The following is a 20,582-nucleotide window of genomic DNA, read 5'->3' on the forward strand; positions in this document are numbered from 1 at the left end:
CTCCACTCTAAAAGAGTGAGCTACATGTCTTATTAGATTATACTAATGTTTAGTTTATACTGAGGCTTTTAAAATTTTACAAAAAGATCCTGATATTTCAATGATAATTTACACGGAATCTGGTCATCTCTATTTTCAACAAGTCGAAAGCAAAAAAAAAAAAAAATGAAAAACAAAAAACACCACCTTTAAGAAGAAACTCCTAAAAGAATCTGGGAATCTTAAGAAGGTAACACAAACCAGTTAAGAATTGGATGAGATAATTCTTATATTGCTAGTGTTAGGTACCAGAAGCCTTTCAGACAGGTAAATCTTAACTTCAACCTGCGGTTGCTAGTTTTCACCTAATGGAGCAGAACCACGGACGGCTGAACTACAGAAACAGGTCAGTGACTTTTCTGCCTGGCAGTGGTGATGGGAAGCACTGACGTTAAAAAATTAAATAGAGGAACTGTGATTTACACACACACACACACACACACACACACACACACACCAAATTATAGTCAATTTAGCTGAGCATTGTACGGTAAGCTTTGGCTAGAGAGATGAACACATTAGAGGGACAGAATTTGCATTCAAAATGGCCTTGGGCCAAAGCATATGACTTCGGGTCAGGTCATGATCTCATAGTTTGTGAGTTTGAACCCCCCACTGGGTTCTGTGCTGAAAGTTCGGAGCCTGCAGCCTGCTTCAGATTCTGTGTCTCCCTCTCTCTTTGTCCCTCCCCTGTTTGTGCTCTGTCTCTGTCTCTGTCTCTCTCTCTGAAAAATAAATAAACATTAAAAAAAAAAAAGTAATGTCCTGGAGCCACTGGGGAAGTGGGCAGATGTCATAGGATAGAACTTCAGCTGGAAAGTGCAAGGTTTTCACTAGAGAAGGCTGTCTTGGTTGCAGATATAAAAGATCCAAAAATGCCGCCATTTTGCACAGAAGATGGAAAAGACTCTTGAGGGTGAAAATAGACTATCGCTTAGATAAGACCCACAGAAAAGCTCCATGGTACTGAGTGAATGCTAAACGAAGAACTAGAACTAAAACGTAATCTTAGTATATATCCAATTTTGTTTATGCAGATCCTGTGACTGACAGATCCTGAGAGAAAAGAAAACTAGAAAGAAAACTGGAATGATTGAATAATGGATTGGAAACAAGCTCTGTGAGTAACATCAGGAGGAACCAGAGATATTTGACCTATAAAGGAAAAGGCTGAGGTAGATTCATTAATGTGAGCCTTTATTTTTATTCTGGGGGAAGACTTTTATTCTTTCATGTTTCTTTCTGGGGACAGAGATATGTTGGGGAAGAGGGGCCTGAAGAGGTAACACTTGTGAGGACTTAAGTAACTCACCCAAGGACACAAAGCTAGAAAACATCAGGGCCATATTTAGGTCTACATTTGCTGGATTCTAATATTCATTCTCTTTCCAGCACTTTATATGGTCTTCCTATTGGTGTTTTGTGAATTTTTACTAATCCATGCAAGTTTCTGAATATTTTGTTGCTTTTAGAGAAGGTACTGTCTCATTACCTTGGAGTCCAGAAGTCCCCAGATGTAATCAGTGGCTGCCCATTCCACATCAACACTAGCTGAGTGTGTCAGGTTTCACAGTTTTGCCTCGGGGTAAGACTGATACTCCACTGTCACTTACCACAAGGATATAGCACGGTCAACATCCGGCCTCACGTTGGCTACATCTTTAAAGACATGATACATACGGGGTACCATTCAACACTGTAATGTGTAAGTCTACTTATTTAACTCTTTGGTTAGTCCAAATATGACAGAGCATGGCTTTTAGTTCAAATACTCATTACACTTCTAAACTACACCCAACATATTTTAGATTCTCTACAATAACTGTCAACAGAGATCTTGCTGCCTTATCATTTTGACAACAACTTTGTTCATGATGATAAAGGTGGGGATTTTGTGTGTGTGTGTATGAGTGTGTTGTGTATTTTATGTGTAAATGTCTGTGTAGTATGAAGAGAAGTCAGTAAACACAAGAAAAATAACAAGATTGTAGTGCAAATTCTTTTGACTCTGTTAGTGATGGAGAGATGAAGCAGACTGGGAGGGAAAGGGGAGAAAACTGGGGAGGAGAGGAGGGGATAAAAGGAGAGAAAGACAGAAGGTAGAGGAAGAAAATAAGGAAGAAGAAAAATTGGACTCACCAGAGGATTATAAATCCTCATTTTAGATGGCTTATGATACATCACAGATATCTGTATGTATACACAATAGATGATAATGTATACATTGAAAAGAAATTAGTATTTGGACTTTTATAATATCAGAATAGATTTGGAGTTTTTGGCAACACTTATACAGTGATCTTTCGAGACAAAGACGATGAAAATGGTTCCAGAAGTAGACATGCATTTTCATACTCATTACAGTCCCTCTTGTGCCTAATGACCGACCACCAAGAAGCCTGGAGGTGGGCTTTAGTCCAAATCTGTATACTTGGATAGAACCAACTGATTTTTCTAGTGACCAAAGCTCAGATGTTCACAAGCCATACCTGCCCGTCTGTCCCGATGGTGCCCCCACAGTCAGTGAGAAGTTCTGACATATCATAGTAGCTAACAAACTCCCATAAGCAGGCCTCCAGGTTCAGGTTTCGGTAGAAGCGTAAGGTACTGGAGCCTCTGATAGACAAGCTGTACTGGTAAGGATGCGTCTCTCCGATGACTTCTGGATTTTTCGTAGCATTGGTCAAGAAGCCGTGGTGGGTCTTCACTTCCGTATAGTCCAGGAGATTGGAGCACTGGTGGTTTCCAACTCTGGAGCCATCGGGGCTGAGAGCGAGCTCAAAGTTGGAAAGCTCTTTAGTGGAGACCACAGGGAGCATGCCTGCAAGGAATTGTAACCGTGATGCCACTGTCACCAGCAAAGGGCATAGAACACTCAGCGTTTCTTCATCCTCCACAAGTGTCATAAAATACTGTACAGCCATCGACGTGGTGTCCCAGGGTCCCCTGGAATTTCTCAGGAGACCTGAGATATTAAAGCTATTCTTATGACGATTCTAAGGCATTATTTGGCTTTTCCACCATTATTCTCTCACTAGTGCACCGTGGATTTCTTCAGAGGGTACAGATCACCATACATTGCCACAGACTGAATGCAGAGATGGGTGAAAGAAGTCAGCTGTCTTTTATTAAATCGGACATTAAGTATATTTTTAGAAGTAAAAAAAACTCAATAAATTTTGTGATTTATAAATTATAGTTATTTTTCTTAAAAGTATGTTTTTCATGTTATTATATAATGGATTTGTTATTTTTCAATGAGTGAAAAAATAAGTATTTAATAATCCCTTAATTTTAATTTTAAACTAGTCCATACTTACAGATATCACTCATAAAAAGAGCAAGTCTTTTTTTAAATTTTTATGTTTATTTATTATTGAGATAGAAACAGAGCATGAGTAAGGGAGGGGCAGAGAGAGAAGGACACACAGAATCTGAAGCAGGCTCCAGGCTCTGAGCTGTCAGCACAGAGCCTAATGTGGAGCCTGAACCCACGAACCGTGAGATCATGACCTGAGCCAAAATCGGTCACTAACTGACTGAGCCACCCAGGTGCCCCAAGTCTTTGAGATCCTAAATAGTTTTTAGGATGACCTGAGACCAAGAAGTTTGAAAACTACCTGAATACAATACTGGCTGAGGGTTGGCAAACTTCTCCCATAAAGGGTCAAATAGTAAATCCTTTAAAATTTGTGGGCCGTAAGGTCTATGCCACAGCACTCGGTGCTCCATGGTGGACGGAAAGCTGGCACAGGCAATATGTACACGAATGAACACAACTGTGTGATAAGACTATCACGGACAATGGGTTATAATTTCATGCATTTTTCTTGTTCCATGAAATATTGTTCTTTGGTTTTTTTCAAATATTTAAAAATGTAAAACCACTCATAGCTGGCAAGGTTGTATGAAAAGAGGCGGCAAGCTGGGTTTGGCACACAGGCCATAGTTTGTTGAACTGCTGTGTAAACAACGTAGCAAAGCGGATCAGGAGAGAGGTGTTCGCTTGGAACCTTTCCCACCTCTCGTTCTCAGACTCTCCGGAGCAATACTCTGGCTTCAGGAAAGAACTGGTCCGCTTCTCCCCTGCTTCTGGCCAAGCTGTGGCTATTGACCATGTCGGACAATGCAGAGTCTGCTCTGAGAGTGGCGTAAGGGACCAGTCTTTCTATTAGGAACAGTTACAGGCTTGTTTTTCCCTGCTGGTCCCTTCTTGGCCCTCTGCACCTTTGAGTCTCACCTCCAGCATGAGCCTAGAGATGAGCTGGGCATACATGGGTCCCCTAAAGTAAAGAGGTGCAGATTCCTGTCCACCTGTCTACCACCAACACAAACTGGAGTCTGCAAGAAGCAGAAAAAGCACAATTATGTCATTTTTTCTGAGAAAGGAAAACTCTATAGTTCCTAATACTGCCTACTTCTTTCCTCTCACTTAGCTACTTAAAATATAACTTAAAATATAACACACCAAGTGATAAAATTAATATTCGCAATTTATTTCAGGTATGAAGTCAATTGAGGAGAATAGAACTTGAAAATGTTTTCTGGGGGCGCCTGGGGGGCTCAGTCAGTTAAGCCTGTGACTTCAGCTCAGGTCATGATTTCACAGTTGATGGGTTCAACCCCCTTGTTGGGCTCTGTGCTGACAGCTCAGAGCCTGTAGCCTGCTTCGGATTCTGTCTCCCTCTCTCTTTGCTCCTTCCCCACACATGCTCTATCTGTGTCTCTCAAAAATAAATAAATGTTAAACAATTTTTTTTTAAAAAGAAACAATTTTCTGTACTTGGGAAAATGTTCACAGTGTGGATAAAGATAATGACTCACAAATTCTTGCCACACTCTCCCATCTGGAGAAAATGAAACAGTTTATAAATTGGATTTACAAAATTCCATCTATGAAATAGCAAGTACATGTGGAAGGTGCTCAATGAGGTGCCGGGATGCTTTACCGGAAGTCCAAGTTTCAGTTTCAGAGGTTTAAGGATGGACACATTTGTGCCATTTCATAAGAACCAGCCCATTAGCCAGTTTTGCTCCATCACGTTTGGACAATGTATTAAATTTATTTAATTTTAAAGAATGCTTACATTGTCAGACTTTAAAAAACAAGATTGAAAGACATCAGAAACACAGGAAAGAAGCAAAAGGACTTGAAGGTCAAGTTGCTCAGTGACTAGTTATTGTCTGGTGATCCCGACTCATCAGTGAAACAAACCAGGGAGGGAGGAGGCCACACCGCTCCCGTGGATTTGCTTACCCGAGCCACCTACCGTCTATGTGTGGCATCGTGACCGTGAGCTTGACAAGATTTGTGTACTCTGGGTCCTCCGGGCCTGTGTAGCGCAGCTTAGCGGAGAAGGGCTCGGCTCCCACTGTCCCTGGCACGCGCGGTTGACAAAGACCTCGGGGAAAAACGAGCATGTTTATGCTAAAAGAAGAAAACAGACAACACCTAAAGAATATTTTTAAATGAGGCACCCTTATTTTTTAAATAATAAAACTAAAAACCCTCTGTGGACTAAAGCATTGCCAAGAGGAGCTCTAAAAAAGCCGGAGACCCCGGTATGAGACGCATTTGCAGCAGGCAGTTTAGTGGCTACTTCTTTACATTTTGGGTTTTCTATAAAGTTTGAGAAAAAACCGTTATTGTTCAATGTACTTTAACACATTGGGCATTCTAGGTTATAATGATATTGACAAAGTCATTTTAATATAAAATGTGAAAGCCAACAGGAAACAGTATAGTTTAATTATGTGAATTGGATGTTTACCCTAGAATAATATATTTACTGACTAGTCATAAAGTATCATTATTGGTAATCAAATCAACTAAAAATGCACCCGTTTTTAAAACAAAAAAACCTAAAGACTCCTTAGAATTAGAGAATAAAATGTATACAGTAACATTTTCTCTACAGTATACTGTATACTGTAATTTCTAATGGTGTGTGTGTTATAAGTTGTCATTTTAAATACACGTACTGATACAAAATATGCTGATACAGATATATGCATATACATACTGAAACACGCCATGATATAAGATTGTTTTCTGTTTAACATCTCTCTAGCTTTCAATGATCCTCAAGAATGTCGACGTGAAAATCTTCCTCCAATGCTTGCTTTAAAAGAATTGTAATGTTTTCATTTTAATATTGTGGGGGAGACAAAGATGCTGGGTTGTAATTTCAAGACAATTAGGCAATATATAATCTCTTTACTCTTTGTAAAAAACAAAGGAAATAGACAAATAGTTATGAAGATAGCAATAAAAACAGAGACAGTTTTAGCATCTGGACTGTCTATTGTATTAAGAGGGAGACTCTTTTTAAAGCAGTGTTGTTTTTTTTTTTTCCCTTTCTGGTACCAACATAATAGTTTGGTTTTATTTTTTATTTTTTATTAAAAAATTTTTTTAATGTTTTATTTCTTTTTGACACAGAGAGAGACAGAGCATGAGTGGGGAGGGACATAGAGAGGGAGACAAAGAATCGGAAGCAGGCTCCTGGCTCTGAGCTGTCAGCACAGAGCCTGACACAGGGCTCTAACCCACGAATGTGAGATCATGACCTGAGCCAAAGTTGGAAGCTTAACCAACCGAGCCACCCAGGCGCCCCAATAGTTTGGTTTTAAAAGAAATTTAAAAACCATCTATTTTAACCCTAACAGAAGAACATGTTTACTGTTATTTTCAATTTTTTAATGTTTATTTATATTTTAGAGAGACAGAGTGCAAGTGGGGGGGGGTGCAGAGAGAGAGAAGGAGACACAGAATTCGAAGCAGGCTCTGAGCTGTCAGCACAGAGCCCCATGCGGGGCTCAAACCCACAGACCACGAGATCATGACCTGAGCCAAAGTCGGTTGCCCAACCAACTGTGCCACCCAAGTGCCCCCAACAGACTGTTATTTGAAAAAATCTAACTTGGGGGGTACCTGGGTGGCTCAGTCAGTTGGGTGTCCAGCTTCGGCTCAGGTCATGATCTCACAGTTCGTGGGTTTGAGCCCCACGTTGGTCTCTGTGTTGACAGCTAGCTCTCTCTGACCCTCCCCTGCTCATACTGTCTCTGTCTCTCAAAAAAAAAATTTAAAAAAAATCTAACTTGGAAGTTCTTCTTCAGAGTGAAAGATTAGGGTATAAAGGAAGAGTCCCTGTCTTTTCAGTGTTGTCTCCAGCTACAGTGTCTGGGATTCATTCAGCCTTGGACACAACCCTCTTATAATCACAAGGTGTGGATACTTGGACATCTCTCCACCTGAACCGTCATTCCTCTGTCCCCGCTCGCCAGCCAACTCCTACTGGTGCAACATCCAGATCATCCGCTAGGAGCCACCATGTCCAGAGCTGTCCCTTGCATACTGTCCTGCTTCATCTCCTGATCCTCCCCAAGCTCCTTCTCACATACTTCCCCACTTCTCTGTAGCTACCAGATTATGCCATGATTTCTCATGCTTCTATCGGTAATTGCTCATGCTTTTCTTTTCTCTACTGTTTTCAAGATTCAGCTTAAGCATTTCTTCTTTGATTGAAACCTTTCCTGACCCCCTCAGGGTAGAACTAATCACTTCTACTGTGTTTATCCAGATTATAGTTTATCTTTGTCCTCAGCTTGAGTGTGAATTTCTTGAGAATAAGCATCTTGATTCCGTTTCATTATCAACAGCAGAGAACACGCATGTGCTGGCATGAAGTCTGACATATAACAGGTGGTCACAAAATGTGGGACAAATAAATATTTTCTAATGAATATTTTTGCAAAAATGGTATCATTTTTAAGTACTTGAAGAATATTTAGGCATCTGGGTGACTCAGTCGGTTAAGCATCCTACTCTTGATTTCGGCTCAGGTTATGATCTCACGGTTCATGAGTTCGAGTCCTGTGTGGGGCTCTGCACTGACAGCATGGAGCCTGCTTGGGATTCGCTCCTTCCTTCCCTCTCAGCCCCTCCTCTGCTCTCACTCTCTCAAAATAAATAAATAAATTTTAAAAAGTTAAGTACTTAAAGAATATTAAGGAGCACACAGGGGCATCTGGGTGAACTATAGTCAAAAATCAGACATCTGTGTATTTCAGTGGTCTTCTGTGAAAATGGCAGTGCAGTACCTTCCTCTCTGCTGATGGTCACGATAGGGCTCATCAGCTCCAGGCCCTCATTGCCGTTGGCGTTCACAGCACGAGCCGCGCACTGCACCCTGGAGCCTGGCTGAAAGTATATGGAGTCCAAGGTGATCATCTTGGATGACGTAAAAAAGGTGTCGAAGTCCACTTCTCTCATGGGGCTGGTGACGCCATCAGGGCCAGCGGGTGCACTAATCAGCCATCGGTACCGGGTCAAGGTGTCGTTGATGTTCTCACTTGCACAAATAGAGCCTGTTTTGTCATAGTCTGAGTATTTAGGGTTGCAAGCCTATGGGAAAGAAGCGACTGTGAGGGCAAGAGTACAGAACAGTGTGGAAGCGGGTTTGCCCTGCTGCCTTTTGCCATTTCTACCTGCTCCTCACGCAGCCTGCACGTTTCTATTTTAGCTTGAACAGCACGTATGGACTCCGATCTTCCATTTCAAACAGCTTACTGGATGTTTTTACTCTAACTTGATGTGCATAAACGTGCTATGCTTTGTGTCACCTCACGAATCTCTGAAATCCCGAATCATTCTTGCTCTTCTCCCTCCCTCCTCTCTCTCAGCTTGTCCCCCACTTCCGGTGGGTCAGTGAACTCGGTTGATTCTCCTTTTGCAATATTTGAGTCAGTGCCTTCCTTCCAATTCCCAGCACCACCTCATCGAGTCCAGGGTCTTTCTAGGCAAGTGGCACATGCTGCATGGTGACCCTCCAACCCAGCCCTCTTCTTGTGCCATTCTAGGTGAGAACCCCCTGGTTATGCAACCAATTAACTCCACAGTCCTTCACAAGGCATTTAAAGACCTCTATAACTTGGCACCAAATTCTTATCTGCCTTGTTAATTCAATAAACATTTATCGTGTGCCTATGATTTGTAGATCATCATACCTGGGCAGTTGTTATCTAAAAATAAGACATAAAAACAAGTATATCCCAGTTTTGCTCACAAGGAACTTATAATTTAAACTCAAGGAAAGGCAAAAAAACGTAATAATAATATACCGTTTTTTAATGCTATTCCTCGAGATGCAGCTTGTGCTGCAATCACGTCCCCCTGGTATGGGCTCCCCTGTCTGACTCTCACCTTAACTGCTGAGATTTCACACAAGCACCCCAAGTCTCCCGTCACACACAGAGCTGCGGCTCTAGCTGTCTCTCACAGTAATGAGCACATCTTGCCCTCTGGTAGGGCGACAATTCCTTTATATTTTTCTCTTCCTTATTTTTAAGTTTCTTGAGTGCACAGTTCAGCCCTTATTTATCTTTCTATCAATGGTAAGACCACGAGACAACAGGAGATAACACACTGTGTACACATCAGTTGATAAGCCTTTGTTGGATTAGGAAGAAAAACAGGGACTTTATTTGACTAACGTTATGTTTTCTTATCCCCTAAGTTCAAAGCTTACGCTTTGTAGTATTTTCCCACTTGCATTACTTCATGGCAAGGCCAATCTATGCTGGCTAACACCCATAATTATTTTAAATAGTTGTTTTGCAATTTTGCTCAATTTTGCCAGTTGCCAACTCACTGTGACGCAGACAACGGGATAGCCAGACACCGGCCCAGAATGGTCTTTAGCTCGGGAAGTGTCATCATAAATCAGTAATGACACAATCTGAGGGACAGAAGGAAAAGTGACGTCTGCCATGCTGTTCATTTCTTCTATATACACAATGGCTTTGGTCACCTACAAGGAAAAGATAATTACCTTTGATTATTGAAATATTTGGCTCTAGGAGCTTCTATTATTGAATAGTACGATACCCAGAATGCTTGTACAATGATGAGAATTGTCACACACAGAGGCCTGCAGAGTGCCAGGCCCTATGTGGTTTGTTTTGCGTGATTCTGGCACCTTGGCCATCACTTCTGGCACCCGGGGAGGGTGCCTGAGTCCAGGGCAGTCTGGGGTGGCCAGCAGCCCACGAGGTATTCGGGTTCTATTGTTTTCTTCCAAATTGTGACAATTGTGACTGAATCTGTCTTGGGTTGTGATAAGGGAGAGCCATGAGAGGGTCAATTAGTTGCTAGTGGGAAAAAGGCTGAGCGACAGGCTGGGACAAGGCAGATCTTAGGGGTCATGTGACAGCATGGACTTGCTGACATGGAGGTCAGCAAAAAGCAAGGCTTTAAATGAACAGAGACCTGAAGCCCAGTCTGAAGCCCACACAGAGTTCAATGCCAAGGCACCAAGCTGATAAATTTGGCTTAACTCCTGCATAATCTTCCGATATCTTATGTACCACAGTTTCCAACTCTATATTCACCTGTGGATTTGTAAAAGAAGCTGTCATCACTTGAAGTGATAGGAATGAATCTCTGTTCCTTTCACCCCAAATAGCTTAATGCAATGCTCTATAAAAATAACAATAAAAGAACCATTTTTAATGTGATCAAGAGTTATAAAAAATATATATGTGGGAAAGGCTGTTTGCCAATACTTCCGGAATTTTAAATATGACTTAAAAAAAAAGCAAGGCACTGTAGCAGAAATACCATCAAGTAGTAAAGGTTATAAAATGATAACGAATACTGAGGGGAAGAAATCTGCCCAAATTTTGTCTTAACAGCAAATCAAATAAGAAAAGAAATAAAGTAAATTTAAGCATAGATATTATAAACACTGGTCTGTGCCTAAAATTATTTAGTTGTAGAGATTATTTAAAGTCCAAAGGTCGAAATGCCATGGACATCATGTTTATCTTGAAGAAAATGTGATTGGTGACACAATTTAAATGAAATAAGCACCGAAAACTAGTATCAGGGCCATAACATTCTGGTCACTGAGGCTCTGGACATCAATTCGATAAAGCTAGGATGAGCGGTGGGAATTTGGAGAGATAGTAAACTGCGTTGTAGATTAAAATGTACGTTTTAATGAGCTGTAGCACTGAATGTACAGTCTTCTTTTTATGCCGAGATGACACTTTCTTTCTGGAAATGAATCTCAAATCCAATTGCTGCTGACTGAAATGGAAAGGCTAAATGGACTGATGTGAGGCTCAGTGACCATAGTCCCTGAGTTTCTATAAATATGATTTATTCAAAGGAAGAGTAATAGAAACAAAATTTATTTATAAGGTGAAAAAGGGATTATTCACATCTCCTTTATACAAGGCTCGCCCAAAATTTCATAAGTCTACTGAACACTATGTGAGGCTTCTAGGCATTTTCCCTGATTAAAATGCAGACCCTGAATTTGTATCCACCTTCTCTTACCTGAGTCTCTGCTACCATGTTCTCATCAGGTTTTAGATGAACGGTGAAGGCCTCCCTCATCTCTGTGATCCCATCGAAGATTACTTCAATGTTAACGATATGCTGGGTTTCTCCCTCCTTAAACTCAATTTCTACAAATGGAAAATCACAGATTTAAGTCTGTTTTACACAAATATGTGAAATCTTTGTCAAACTTTTTGGAAAGTGACTCATGATGAGGAAAAACACTTTACACTGTGGCCCAGTGTGTGTGTGTGTGTGTGTGTGTGTGTGTGTGTGTGTGTGTGAATAAAATGGAATCACAAGTTTGAAAAACATCACTTATTTTTACTTCAGGTCTTGCACTTTAATGTTTTCCATTCTATTCCATTTCATCCAAAGAGAATTCTAATAAGAAGCTACTAAGTTTGATTATTGACCCACAGCTTGAAAAAACACAGAGTAATGGAACAGAAGATCACTAGTTTCAATACTGAGGCATAATCAGAAAAACTGGCCTCTCATTTTCAGAATTTCTGAGCCAATACAGGATTCAAGTCAAGTGACTACAATTGCAGGCATTCTGAAATGTGAACAGTTCTTGCATTAAGTATGTATGTGTAATATAAAATGGAGATAAAATTGTTGAGCTTTTTAATATTATATCAAATTATATTTTAAAAAGACTTTTTCTGCTGTTGATGTTAAATCTTGGAAACTTAGAAAATTGTTTTCGAGAAACGTGAATGGTATTCTTCCCCTCAATCCTGCTCTCCTCACTAAAAACAAATTAGCTTCATTGTCATGACAATGAAACCCAATTATGAGAATCCATTTTTTTTAAAAGGATTCATTTCAAAATTCTTAAAGCATTAAACATTAATTGATTTTACTGAACTCAAGAGTCAGCAGCTGGCCATATCATGAGACTTGGATAAATGACTTTGTTGGTTTTTCTATGCCTTTTGAGAAACTGGCTCAGAAGAGAAATAAAAAGTATAATACATAATCCTTCCAATTAGAGAAGATAGCAGGTGCCGTTTCTGATGTAACTGAAGTTTAACCATTATAATTCTAAATTACAAATCCTTTAAAATATGGCAGAGGAAAATGTGTCTCCAATGTGTTTTTCCTCTGCTACTTCTATTTTTTTCTTGTCAATTATGAAAAAGGGTTTTTTTTCTTTACAATTGAGTTAGTAAACCAGATCCCTCTTTAAAATGAGTTCTGTTTCTAGATATAAGTGTCTTCCACATTAGCCTCAGCATGTTCTTTGCGTCTGTTAGTCTTGGATTTCTCAGATCGTGAGAGAATTTAGGGTTCTTGTTCTGGAGGATGTAAAGAGCTGATCATTTCTGGCCCATCGATTTGTTTGTCCTGACTCCTGTGACATTTCATTTTAAAATTAGTTTCTGAAACCAAAAATATCTGGGGACTTCATAGAAAAATGTAGGTTTTTTAAAGTTCTTTTTCACTTGCTTGGCAAAAGTCAGCTGGCTATGACGTGCCGGCTTTTCCCAGCAGGGAATGCACTTTATGGTTCAGTAATGCTCCCAACCGCTCATTTCCCCTCCTACTTCCCTTGCTCCGCTCACTTTCATCGTTTGTTTTAGTCCTTCTATCAGCAGTCAAGTTTTACAACCCACAGAGTTATAGAAACCCAATTTCTAAGAAGTTAAAAACTAAAGTATTTATTTTAAGAATTTAAATGACTGTCTTCTTACCATATACTTGCTAGATGACAGATAAGTGTCCTAAATTATTCAGTTACTTTAGTCTTTATCTTTCACTTTAGGTATTTTTAGCACAAAAAATTTTTCAACTTTTCTTCTATATTTGTTATTTCTGTTTGTTTATAAGGGACTGGCTTCAATTTTTGACCACAGAGGGAGAAATTTGAATATGGGTTAGAAGAGATTACATTTTAATCAGAAGCATTAGAAACAGCATGCATACATTTATGGGGTAAAAGAGGCACAAGCTGATTTGCTGTTATTTAACCTTTTTTCTGACTTCATAGGTCAGTTGACTACAGAGGTATAATTTCATTTATGCTTCAGGAAAAAAAGTGTTTTGTTTCTTTGAAAAACATTTTCTGTTAAAGATCATGTTCTCTATTTTAAAGGTGTTTCCTTCATGTAAAGTCTGCTCATTTATAAGAAAGAGAGTCATTTTAGATTTTTTATAACTTAGTAGCTAACCAGTTTTTTTCTTCTTCTTTTGGATTTCAAATATAATATAACATATATTTGAAATATAAATATGTCATTCTTTGCATAGAGAATCATCAGAGGAGAGCTCTGAAGCTTTATAGTAGTCAAACATTTACCATGTACGCAAAGAAAACAAGCTCCTGACTCAGAAATACCTATCCATCATTTTCCAATCTTTTTTTCCCACAAGTTAGGAGATCAAGGTGAATGCCTGAAGCTCTATGATCAAGAACTAAAAACTGGGGGTGCCTCGGTAGCTTAGTCGATTAAGCAGTTAAGCGGTTAAGTGTCCGACTTCGGCTCAGGTCATGATCTCACGGCTTGTGGGTTTGAGCCCGGAATCAGGCTCTCTGCGGTCAGTGCAGAGCCTACTTTGGGTCCTCTGTCTCCCTATCTCTCTGCCCCTTCTCTCTGTCTCCCAAGAATAAATAAAAACATTTAAAAAAGAACTAAAGATTGTTGGTAGCAAAACATAGGATCCTAGGAACAACATGGGTAAATAAAACTCCACATAATTCATAAACTTACCTTTGACAAAGAAATCAGTTTATAGCTATTCTGTCAGCAAATAGCTTATAAAAAGGGAAGGAAGAACTGATGTGTTTTAATTACTCATAAAACTAAGTCATGAAATGGTCCAAAATTTTGAAGAAGGAGAGAGGGGTGGATGAAAAGCATTCATTATGAAATCCCAAGGCCTGGAAAATTAATTCATGGTCTCTTTGATTGGTATTTCACTGGCACTGGCCTTTTACTGTCCTTCATTAACACAAAATTTTGTAGCTTGAAGTTTTAGGTTGCTGGTGTTCTACAAACTAAAGAATGATCTCAGCTATCATGCATATTTTCATTATTCTGGAATATTCTAGAATCAGTATTATTTAGTATCTGATAACCATAATAAAGGTAACACATATGAAAAGTAAAGTAGACTCAGAACATAAGGTCATCTGGTCTGCTCACAATTTCCCTAAGTCCTCACACATAAACCCTGGAAGCCAAAAAGGAAAATTCTGAAACTAAATTCCAGTCTTTGTTTTTCTGAAGGCGATTAATGCAAAAGAGTATGTCAATTTTTATTTCAGTTGGATATTTCTCTTTTTTTTCTCAAGGGCACCAATGCTGATAAATAGTGTGCACCCCCCCCCCCCAGAGGCGGGCCCTGGGAACGCCCATACCTTCTGACACAGGGTGATAGTCTTCTCCAGAGGTGGCCGAGCCATCCTTGGTGTGGACTCTCACGATGGAAACCTTTGAAGTATCTCCTTGGCGAATCACTGGAATTTTTATAACCACCGACTGCCCTGGTTCTTTGGGTTCACTGACGCTAAATTTGGTTTCTCCAAATTTAATAATGGCCTCTAAAATTGTGAAAAATATGGACAAATTAAAATGTGAGGGGAATACTTTTTCTTCATGTTTAATGTTTCTTTCCATATAGAAAGAACTTGATTAGTATTTCACTCCTGGCTTCTCTCTGTCCCCTATCCGTGGTTATTGATGAGTGGGTTAAGAGAAACTGAGTGTGTATAGCCCAGCTCCTTCCTTGAGAATTGTCAAGCCCCAGAGAGCATGTATTCTGGGTGGCCTCAATGTGCCATAAGTCTTACACAGAGTAAGTGTCTGAGAAAACAGATAATAAATTTTCTTGCTGAGGGGGGAAGCTGTTGGCCCAAACTATCTCTACCAGACGTGATGTATGAACATTCAAAATTCAGTATAAGGTATAAATCATATTCTCCAAAATCAACTTTCAATTTAATGGTTGATTTGGTTCCCCATTTGTCTTACTGTTTTTTTCCTATTTCTCAATTACTTTAAAATCTTAGTCAGAAAGAGGCAGATGGTACCTGAGTGGCTTAGTTGGTTAAGCATCCAACCCTTGATTTCAGCTAAAGTCATGATCTTACAGGTCCTGGGATCAAGCCCTGCATCAGGCTCTGTGCTGACAGAGCGGAGCCTGTTTGGAATTCTCTCTCTTCCTCTCTTTTTTCCCCTACCCTGCTCATTCTTGCTTTCTTCCTTTCTCCCAAAATAAATAAATAAAGATTTTTTAAAAAGAGGGGTTATTTTCTGAGCTACCAAAAACATTTATATAGAGGAATTTCAATTTCCAAATTACAGCTGAGCACAAGAAATAACGTCTTACTATCAGCATCATCTTGGATCCTTATCAGAGTTTCATTTTGTTCCCCAACCGCAGCCCCGAAGGGGGAGTTGCTGTGTGGGGTGCCAAGAACCAGGCGGAGCTCCTCCACTTCCTCATAGAGTTGGTCATCCATCAGCTCAAGGACACAAGGCTTTTCAGTCTCACCTGGAACAGTGGTCATGGCAGCACGTCAGTCACATCCCCTCACATCCCAACCCCGTCCCAGGCCCGAAAGGGTACGTGGGCTGCTGGAGCACAAGCACCCCAGGGGTAGGGGTGTCGTTTTTCCCCTGCCATATGGACAGTGCGAAGAATAGTATCTGGCATGTAACAGGCCTCCAATAACTGTTTGCTGAATGAATGGTTAAATGTTTGTACATATGCAATAAGAGCTCCTATTCGTATGGGAAACTGATGTCTGTTTTTAAGTTCTGTCGCTCATCTGAGAAAACAAGAATCATGAGCAAATACCAATTTTACATATGAATTTCTAGCATTATGATCAGGAAGCAAATGTAGCAGCCTTGTAGAGGATGGTCAGGCTACTGCGACCACAGTACTAGTTTCTAGTACAATTACAGGATCAAAGCGATCAAACATTTCGAGGCTCTGAATTCATATTAACACTGTGACATCTATTTCCTTTCCTTTCTGTCATTTGAACCCTATCTCCCAGCATTGAGAAATCTATACAGCTTATATTCCATGGGATAACAATATAGCACATCGCTGGAAACTAATAAATTAATGCAGACGCCAAAAAGACATTTATTCAATCTGTTACAGCCTACTTCGCCTTCAAATCACACAGTGCCTATATAACCATGTCATAAGCTTGTGGGAGTCAAGGACGTGTATTCTCCTGATATGTATTTCTCATCAAAAACTTGGCTTCCTCAAATTCCAAAGAAAAGTGTCAAGCTCAGCCTTACCAGGGAGGAATGCGATGATGGAGCTATCCGTGTTTGGACGCTCCTCGAAGTCCGCCATCACCTGTGCAGACCCCTGGCGTGTGTAGCATCTCACTGAAGATCGGTAGTGCACGTCTCCATTCCTGTGGATCGTTGCAACTATCTGCCCATCATTTTCATTGCCAGTATATACCCGTTCTTTGAATTGCATCTTAGGCACTGCAAAAACAAATGGACATATGGATCAAAGTGGACAGAGATGTCCTTGAGGAAAATGGCATTTCAGAAAACCTGGTTTAGTGGAAGGAATAACAGAACAGAAGTGAGAATTGGATTCTAGTTTCCACCCAATCACTTGACAATGTTTTGGCCTTAACCAAATCACTTAAATAAATTGTTTTGCTTTTCTTATCTGTGAAATTCTGCCCTGCCCATTTCACAGAGTAGGGAGATGCAATGAAATGCTAAAAAGTAGATAAAACCAGAGACTTTAAGATATCTGTATTTATATATGTTGCTTAATCATGAGCTTTTCAGAATTTCTGAAATTTCTGGATAATTTCCGAATTATTTCTCAATAACACTCAATATTGTGCACATAATTACAAGCTGAGTTTACCCAGACCCTGTTAGAAAAGTTGATAATAAATATAGTATTATATATGATGTTTTTGACAATGAATATTACATATATATTTCAAGTGATACATAAGATGGGTGAATTAAACATAGATCTCATTAGCGGTAAGTTACACTCTTCCAAGCAAGTCAAGATCATCATGGCTGAACATTTTCAGAATCCTTTCAAGAGGATGTCAGAGAGCTGTGCCATGTGTCCAGCAGCTGCTTGTCCTAGAACTATAGTTTTGGTACCTTATTAGGGAAACTTCAGGAGTGTCTAGAGATGATAGAAGTCTTGTGTGGAGAAGTGGAAAAAGACCATTACATTCAAGGGTCTGTGCAACCCCATGTGGTTCCATCAAGATATTGATGACAATCTCACTTCATTTTTTTAAATTTGAAAAGAAGACTAAAAGTTTTCTTCTGAGACTATCTAATTTTAACAAAATGGTCAGAAGGAGAAAGGAAGACATGGTCAGATAGGGTATTGTTATGGGTCAAACTGCATCCCCTCCAAATTCAAAAGTTGAAGTCCTAACCCTCACAACTTGAAAATGTGACTTTCTTTGAGGAAATGGTCTTTACAGAGGTAATCAAGTAAACTTGAGGTCATCAGAATAGGTTCTAACTGAATATAATTAGTGTCTTATAAGTAGGAGAAATTTAGACACAGCGACACACATAGAAGATAACACAAAGGCATATAGGGACAAGATGGTATCTACAAACCAAAGAAGAGGCGTCGAACAGATCCTTCCCACACAGCCTTTAGACCAAACCAACCTTGCCGACACCTTGATTTTGAATTTCTAGCCTCCAGAACTGTGAGACAAGGAATTGTGGAGTCTGCACTACCTTGTTACAGCAGCCCTCGCAAACTTATACAGGTATGCAAACCCCAGTTCATCATTTAACTCAACGCGTATATAAACTCTAGCCTTTCAGTTCACTCATCACTGTACATTAATAAACACTCACAATCTGAGACAGAATCATTGATGGACACTGTGGCTTTGCTGGGCTCGCCAAGGGCAGCGTTCATCGGCATACGAAGCACCAGTTCAAATCTCTCGATTCCCTCCAGCACCGGTTGCCCAAGATCATCCAGGATGACGACACGAACAGTCTGCATGTTGACTCCAGGCGCAAAATCTAAATTACGACTAATTCCCACATAGTCGGTTCCAGCTATATGAGTAACAAAAGAATGATTCAGTTGGCGACTGACTAAATTAAACATGATTATGAGAAGCAAATTATGTAGATCTATTCATGCTTCTTATAAAATTACGTATATATAGATCAGCATAGCATTGCAGAAAAGTACACTTAATGAAATGCAAAAGATTAGTATTGTATCAGTTTTTGAGATGGTAGAACAAAGACCAGGTTATGGATTTTGTTTTTTCTATGTCTAATGAGTGATTTTACTTTTGGTTAAATAATTCTTCTATTTTTATTTCAGAATTCTCAAATAGAGCTAATAAAATTCAGGTCTGAGTAAATCAGCACGATTATTGAAAATTACCTATGAAATACATACATTTAAAGTTTGTTAACATCAGTTAAATATCTATATTTACTTTCCGAAGCTACAAAAGAATATCCTACTTAGGTGTGTATTTGTCTGTTGGTTAAAGCAACACATTTCAGATATGAGCTTCTGTCTCTCTCACTCCACCCACACTCACCCCAAGTAAAGAGAGCAGCAATCTTTTATTCTCAAAGACATATTTTGTCTTTGGTTTAATATTTTTCAGACCATGGAGTGCAACCCTAGTGTTGACATCTCCATTTATGTCTACAATAGTTACCAACAAAACCATCAGTCTTTAGGCATTCATAAAGACTGGGAGTGGGCACCAAGGCTTCCATATTGTTGCTGCTTTGTTTTCACACCTCCTATTCTTCTAACCCTCATTTTATATTCTCTCTGCCTCGAATATGCAACTGTGAGTGTATCTACCCTTACTTCATTTTTTTTTTGAAATCTCTGAATCTCTTTGTGGTTCTTATATTTTTCTTTTCCTTTGCTTCTTCAACTTTATTCTCATCTCTCTCCGATTTGAATTTTTTTCTTAAAAATGATGAATTGGGTGAATCAAATGGTTATTGGACACTTACTACATGCAAAGCATTATGCTGTTTCCACTACATTAAAAAGGTTAAAACTTAAGTGTGACTTTTACAGTGGTATAGTCCCTGATTACTTTGTGTGATGAGTGTGTGATGTGTGTATGATGTACTTGTGCATGTGCACAGGAGACAGACAGAGTGTGTATTGTTGGCAACTTAGAAGAAGAAAAAAAAGGACATTTCTAATCCTATGCTACCCTAAACTTCATGATCAACTCTTCGGAGATGTAAACTCCAGAATAAAAGTAAGCATGTACCAGGTAGGGTAGCTTATTTACTGAAGTGTGGAAAAAAGCCTTTCAGATCTGAAGTATTTATGGGGACATCTGGTTAAAATGAGGAGGGCGCTGAGTCGGATATGCACATCTATAAGATACACGTCATTAGATTTCTGTGAGAGTGGTCAGCATGATCAATCCTGTGCATACTGATGCCAGAATTTGTAATGATGTTAGACTTGCAAAGTGTAGAGAATCAATTCATGAAAATAGAGGCATTAGAATTTAGAATATTTGACTTCTGTGTTTGTAACATAGCCTCTGATTTGTGGCTTAAAAATTTTTTTTAATGTTTATTTATTTTTGAAAGAAAGAGAGACAGAGCATGAGCAGGGGAGAGAAAGAGGGAGACACAGAGTCGGAAGCAGGCTCCTGGCTCTGAGCTGTCAGCACAGAGCTCAATGTGGGGCTCGAACCCACGAACCATGAGATCATGACCTGAGCTGAAGCTGGACGCTTAACCAACTGAGCCACTCAGCGCCCAATTTGTGTAATAAAGAGAGCCTGGACTTAGCTCCTATGTAATAATAATTTCAGGAAAAGTTCCATTCATCCAAACTGCTTTAATGGGAATGAAGTATTTTAGCTTTAAGGTATTTTACATCACGGTGAGTTGAATCAAAGAGCCCCATAGGAAACTGCTCACCATCAGCAGAGGGAGGATCTGTCTTCCGAGACCTCACAGTGACGCTGGACGGTCGGGACAGGTCTGTGCCCGTCCTCCACACCCGCACTTCCACGTAGCCCGAGCTCTCATCCACAGCGTATGCGACGTCACCGAAGTAGAATACGGGTTCTGTTAAGAATGAAGCAGTTCCCTTTGGGTTATTCTTATTTTTCCCATATCAGTCTTTACTGACAGAGTTCTGGAGAACAGTGAACTTTAACTGATTCCCTTATATCGTGTTTTCT

General features: G+C 39.7%; 1 protein-coding gene across 1 annotated transcript in view; it reads right to left on the reverse strand.

Moving 5' to 3' along the window:
- FREM2 (FRAS1 related extracellular matrix 2) overlaps positions 1-20,582 on the reverse strand; it is a 155,466-nt gene that overhangs the window by 13,792 nt on the left and 121,092 nt on the right. The window contains exons 7-16 of the mRNA XM_029936841.1: positions 20,317-20,466; positions 18,235-18,444; positions 16,657-16,854; positions 15,725-15,889; positions 14,754-14,936; positions 11,384-11,514; positions 9,693-9,851; positions 8,143-8,446; positions 5,310-5,441; positions 2,529-2,860 (exon numbers count right to left, since the gene is read on the reverse strand). Of these exons, the coding sequence (XP_029792701.1) occupies positions 2,529-2,860; positions 5,310-5,441; positions 8,143-8,446; positions 9,693-9,851; positions 11,384-11,514; positions 14,754-14,936; positions 15,725-15,889; positions 16,657-16,854; positions 18,235-18,444; positions 20,317-20,466 (1,964 nt within the window). The remainder of the gene's footprint in view (positions 1-2,528; positions 2,861-5,309; positions 5,442-8,142; positions 8,447-9,692; positions 9,852-11,383; positions 11,515-14,753; positions 14,937-15,724; positions 15,890-16,656; positions 16,855-18,234; positions 18,445-20,316; positions 20,467-20,582) is intronic.

Source organism: Suricata suricatta, chromosome 4 (genome assembly GCF_006229205.1).
Source record: "Suricata suricatta isolate VVHF042 chromosome 4, meerkat_22Aug2017_6uvM2_HiC, whole genome shotgun sequence".
Lineage (NCBI taxonomy): Eukaryota > Metazoa > Chordata > Mammalia > Carnivora > Herpestidae > Suricata > Suricata suricatta.